General features: G+C 42.0%; 1 protein-coding gene across 1 annotated transcript in view; it reads left to right on the plus strand.

The window, feature by feature from the left end:
• The first annotated feature begins 1,535 nt into the window (after positions 1-1,535).
• LOC119426413 (potassium voltage-gated channel subfamily B member 2-like) overlaps positions 1,536-6,111 on the plus strand; it is a 108,493-nt gene continuing 103,917 nt past the window's right edge. The window contains exon 1 of the mRNA XM_037693977.1: positions 1,536-2,120. Coding sequence (XP_037549905.1) covers positions 1,536-2,120 — 585 coding nt within the window. The remainder of the gene's footprint in view (positions 2,121-6,111) is intronic.

The following is a 6,111-nucleotide window of genomic DNA, read 5'->3' on the forward strand; positions in this document are numbered from 1 at the left end:
ATATATATATTCAAGCTTGTAGTTTTTCAGCATAAGATGGTTTAAAGCTCTGGTAGTGAAAGGTGGCGGGCGATATGCATGAGGAAAGACAAATTAAAAAATAAAAATATGCCAAAGTCGTGAAACATCCCCTTTAATTTAGGTTCCTTTAAATGAAGTCTAATAAAATACAAGTCAGTTTTAATAACACAGCTGTATTTTTATTTTACGTTTCCTTGTGATGTGTTGCTGATTGGGTCGGTGCGCTGCGCGTGCAGCCTGCGCGCGCGCCTCTCCTCTGTAGTAAGCAGCGGGACAGTCCGCAGTTCGCTCATCCCGCTTCACGTCCGCATTCATCCACTCAGCCTGTCTTTCTTCGAGCTTTTAGGCGTGCGTGAGGGGGACTGTTGTGCACGGATGGCTAAACGACACTGTCCATGTGATCGCTTCTGAACCAGAGGGTTTTTCTTCTTCCTCCTCCTCCTCATCATCATCTCTTCCAGACTCATTTTCATCACGATGAGGGACGCGCGATCAGAGCTCCGCAGAGAGCTCCGTCCAGCCCTATCCGCTTAACCAAAGGGGGATCCCTGCTCTCTTTTCATCCTCTGCTCCCTCAGAAACCACAGGAGTTTGCATGCAAAGGGTAGTCTACCTCGGCAAGGTGAGATTTCCCTTTTTTCACACCATTTTCTGCGTCCAACATGACTTTAAACTGAGTCCAAAGCGAATTCTGGTGCTGAATGTACAGTAGGTGGTGGACTGGGCTTTGGTGTTGAAGTAACAGGTATGCTGCAGTACTTAATTGAATCCGACATGTAAATTAACAGAGTTATCTTTAATTTTCTTACTCGTTTGATGCATTTAAATTGTAAAATTATCAGCTCTTTAACGCACTTCTGTGTCCAAATCAGGCAAATACAATTAAAATTTGCTCAAGCGTCCCCTCACTGTGGGTGAAATTGTCCTTTTCCTGATTAAAATCACCCTCCAACTTTTTTTTTTCTTTGAAGTGATTAATTGTTGGAAGAGTCTGCAAAGGGTGCAAATAGGGGTGATTCATCTGACAGGAAATATGAAAATGTTTTAAAAGTAAGTGAGCTATATGACAATCCCTGCCACACATGCTCCCTCTGTCTAAATAGTTTTAACAAACAGGTTTTCATGGTCTGCACACGGAGTGGTGCGCCAGCTGACCAAAACAAAGACAACTGGGCCAGACTAGAGAGCAAAGCCGTCTGTATTGACTGTTAACACAAAATCATTGATCGTATCTCACGCCATCAAAGAAATGTGATGAAAGGGATCGATATCGCTGGGCTGCAGACACAACCTGTCACGGTTTACCACTTTTGCTTCAATGCCGAAATCTGTTTTTTCTAATATCTTTTTTTTTTTTTTTTTTGTCGCTGTCTCACAACCTGTCTCTTTTGTTTTCCCAGCCATGGATGGACTTGCCTAAAGGAGAGCCAACATAGCCGAAAACTTTTAGATTATTTCCATCATTTTTCCTTTTTCTGTGTGGCATCCTCCCAGAAGTCTCCCCTTCTATCATCATGGCTGAAAAGATCGGAGCTGCTGGTCCTAAACCCAACAACGTCCGGTCTGCGCCCCCGCTCCCGCCCGAGCCTATAGACATCATCCGCACCAAAGCTCGCTCTCGCAGAGTTCGCCTTAACGTAGGGGGGCTGAACCATGACGTCCTGTGGCGAACCCTGGATCGGTTACCCAGGACCCGGCTTGGTAAGCTTAGAGACTGCAACACCCATGAGTCCCTGATGGAGATCTGCGACGACTACAGCCTGAACGAGAACGAGTACTTCTTCGATCGGCACCCGGGTGCCTTCACCTCCATCCTAAACTTTTACCGCACGGGCAAGTTGCACATGATGGAGGAGATGTGCGCCCTCTCCTTTGGCCAGGAGTTGGACTACTGGGGGATTGACGAGATCTACCTGGAGTCGTGCTGCCAGGCTCGATACCACCAGAAGAAAGAGCAGATGAACGAGGAGCTGCGGAGGGAGGCCGAGACAATGAGGGAGAGGGAGGGGGAGGGAGAGTTTGATAACACCTGCTGCCCAGATAAGAGGAAGAAACTGTGGGATCTCCTGGAGAAGCCCAGCTCCTCTGTGGCTGCCAAGGTAGGAATCTGCAAATGGAAGCGAGATTGCACCCTCTCGATCTCACATTTCCCGCTCGCAATCATAGCTCAACACGCTCCGGTTGCATAATAACACATCGCAGGCATGCTTGTTAAAGAACAACTCCCACATGAACTGTAAAACATGAGTTCATCAGCCAGTAGCAGTAGTTGTTAAGGGTTGACTATCAAGATATTCACGAGTGCAACGACAGGAAATCGAATATAAGACATATGTGAGAAGAAATGAAAACAAAAAGCATTGAAGACAATATCTGGTGGTGTTTTAGGTTTATATGTTGCTATGCTATCTAAAACTCCTTTTCTTCCCTTATATGATTCCAGCTCTGACTCAGTCTGAGACATGTCACCCTTGATGAAATCCAGTTACTGACAGTTTACATTGTTGTCCAGGGTCCTTATCTCTTTTCCGCGCAGTGCTGGGATTGTATTCCATATCTGCAAAAAAATAATAAAACACCAAGCGTTTTATCTGTGATTGAAATCACATCATCTCTGAGTGATAAACACAGCTCTTGGTGTCCTGTTCATGTGTGATGGTGAATCATCCGTAACCCTTTCCACTTTAAAGATTGTGTTATTGCTTGGAAAATGAGCTGGATTCAATCGCAAACCAAATGGTGCTCAAATATTATTATGCAGTTAACATTTTAAGAGCAGAACAACAGTAATGGGTCTAATGGCATGGGTTTCATCTCTGGTATTGGCTATTACATGCCATTTTCCTCCTTCCTGTAAGATTGGTTTGATTTCCATTAATCAGCCAGTAATGACAATTGACAAGGATCGTGCTTTAGCTTGAAATTTGCATTCATCCATTAAAGGGAAGCTGTGTACCATATGAATTAATTAGATAAAGACTGCCAATACTTAATTTAAGGCAAGCTCATGCAGCAGCAGTTGAGTAATTTGGTATGCTGCCATTGTGTGAGATTCAAAGTGATTGACTCTTCAATACACTTCTGTTTGACTCCGGACACATCTCACTGACCTGTGCACTGTCATGAGGGGGAAACGCTTGATTCATTAAAGGAAAATTCTGTTCTGGGTTTATTTGCATTAACAGTCCGCTGACGGCCCTGTGAGAACTTGACCAAGACTCTGATAGTTCAGTTTATTACAAGCAAAAGAACAGTGCAGCGCACTATGGTTGCTGGACTATCTTATGCCAGCTTTCTGAGGTCAGGGAAGCCTTTTTACTTGGCACACATCATAGTGATTTATTTTGAAATTCCTCAACTAAAGAAATACCATTACTAAGCTGGTGCACAACCATATGCTTTCATACAAGGTCACCTAAGCTATTTGTCAAATGCAATCGGTCTTGTGGCACCGACACATCCCCCTTCACTGTCTTCTTTCCATTCTCCTTTCTATTACAAAGACTTCATCAGTTGTTAGAGCTGGCTTCGCTGCTTTATGCCACCTACGGCCCTTGTGGCCACATATGAAGGTTAAGCATGAAAGAGCTGACCTTTTCAACAGGGTCAATTTAATTTAAGGTGCACATGCCTTTGGAGTGTGGACTAAAAAGACAAAAACTCAGCGGACGTTGATGGCTAAAAGCCACAAGTGACGCAGAAGAGGAACCAGAAAAGAACTTGGCAAAAGAAAGGCTTGAGAGACGTAACGAGTGCAGTCATGTAACTTGGGTCCAGTTTGCTGAGCTTGACGTTTGCAAACCTTTTCCAGTGAATTATGAATGAAATGGGCAAAGCTGCACAGGCTTCGTTGTGTTTTCGTGTAAATTGTGGTTGAGTGCTTCATTTTGGGAGGAAAAAGGGGGAGCAGAGAGATTATTGTCTAGTAGACTGGTTTGTTGTTAATTAGAGTTAAAGGGGAAAAAATAGAAGCTTGTCAAACTTGGAGACATGTTTTTGTTAAAAAGATCAGGGATGCCCCAGTGGTAAATTGTTGAGTGCATGCGAACAATTATGCACCATTTTTACTGGCTTCCTGGAGAAATTGCATAGTTTTGTGGGTCCTGCTTCCACAAAATCTGCACAGTCTGTTCACAGATTAAGGAAGGCTGGAAGTTTGATTAGTTGTAACATTTTGGCCCCCGACAGGTATAGTAAATCTTAACTTCTAACCTACAAAGCCCCCCAACAACCTAGCTCCATCTTATATTACAGATCTTATTGTACCGTATTTTCCCAATAGAGTACTTCGTTCTCAGACTGCGGGTTTACTTGCAGTTTCTAGGGTTTCCAAGAACAGAATGTGAGGAAGATCTTTCAGGCTTCTCTCTTGTGGAACCAACTTCCAGTTTCTGTCCGTGAGGCTGACACATTGTCCAGTTTTAAGACTTTCCGTTTTATAAATCCTTTAGTTAGGGTTGGCTTGAGGACAAGTTTACCTCGTTTCTTAAAATAAATTGTTAAAATTTAAGTTTTCATTTGATATTATGTATCTTAACATGTGATTCTCGACCTGCCATTGTGTGTCTGTTCCTATTAAACCCAGCCATTCAAAGCAGATGGCCTCTTGTCCTGAGCCTGGTTCTGTTAAAGGTTTCTTCTTCATGAGGGAGTTTTTCCTTTCCACTGTCGCCTTCATGCTTGCTCAAGATGACAGTCGGTGATGAAGTTAAACTCGAGGCAGTCTGCTCCTCAGATAATTTATGTTATTATAATTTTATACAGTATATGACTATTTGTTCAGTGCCCTAAGATGACTTCTGTTGTGACTTGGTGCTACATAAATAAACAGAATTGAATTTAATTGAACTAAATATCACAGCTTGACTTTGTTCATGTGGTCATCAAACTACCCAGATGCCAAACAAATGGAGTCGTGTGGCGTCTATGGGAAACAAGCTCTGTCCACAGACCCAACCTCACATTCTACAGAATATTTTCTTAATATGTACACATCTTTCAGGGCTCCACAAAATGATCTATTTTTATACCATGTGACGCCTTCACACACATCCTCAAGCACCACAGGTGTAGTATTTGTGATTAGACGTTGGGATGGAAATGCAGATTTGGTCAATAGGTGCTGAATTTCATGCACAAGCTATTCCTAGTTCGAAGGGCTGAACTTCTTGGCTCAGACATTTAAAATGAGAAGCCTTTGTCTTTATAGTTTTAATTTAGTTTGCATTGTTTGGTAAAATTTCATATGAGTTATGTATTTTTTTGCTTGGAAGAAAGCGCTGGTATTCAGTCTGACAGAGCTGAGAACGTTTTTGTTTACAATGAGTCACAAGTGTAGCTAAACGGCAAACACATTTAGCACAGGCTCACTGAAGTTCCTGTTCAATATAAATTTTAAATATAAAAGCCCTTCAACATGTTTCCTGTGAATGAATTTATATCTAATCCAAAGATGGAGTTCGGTGTGTGCAGCTGTACCTTGAAGCTTGTGTTTTAGCCAGTTTGTCAAAGTGTACTTTACTGTCTGAAATGATTTGTGTGTGTGTGGGTGTGCATATAAATAATGATGAAATGTTTTCTACCTGGCAAGTGAGAGCTTTAAAGGGACAATTCAGATATTTTAAAGTGGGATTTTATGTTACGGTCATGGGCATATGGAACATGGAATATATTTTTTTCCTGACTGAAATGACAAGTTAATGGTTAGACTGAGTTGGAATAAGACAAAAGTGGGTTAAACAATCCAGTTTCAAATATTTCCTAGCAGTTAATATAAACATAGATTTACAAACTTTAACACCTTTGCCAATTTGGCAATATTTCTCAGAAAAATATTATAATATTCCTGTGGGAAATTGCCAAGTCTGCACAAAAATTGCTCCAACTAGCTGTTTGTTCTTGCAAATGTTTTATAGAATTAACAAATAAGGTTGAATCATGTCATCTGGACTTCGTTTTTTTGTTAAAAAATAAACGTTTCGCCCCTCGTCCAAGAGGCTTCGTCAGTCTGAGGCCTAGCCATCTGGTATTACCCAGAAGCCACCCTGACTCTTGTGTTTCAAGCCTGCCTCAGATACCCCTGAAGTCTGG

The sequence above is a fragment of the Nematolebias whitei genome, chromosome 20, assembly GCF_014905685.2.
Source record: "Nematolebias whitei isolate Nwh7 chromosome 20, NemWhi1, whole genome shotgun sequence".
Classification (NCBI taxonomy): Eukaryota; Metazoa; Chordata; class Actinopteri; order Cyprinodontiformes; family Rivulidae; genus Nematolebias; species Nematolebias whitei.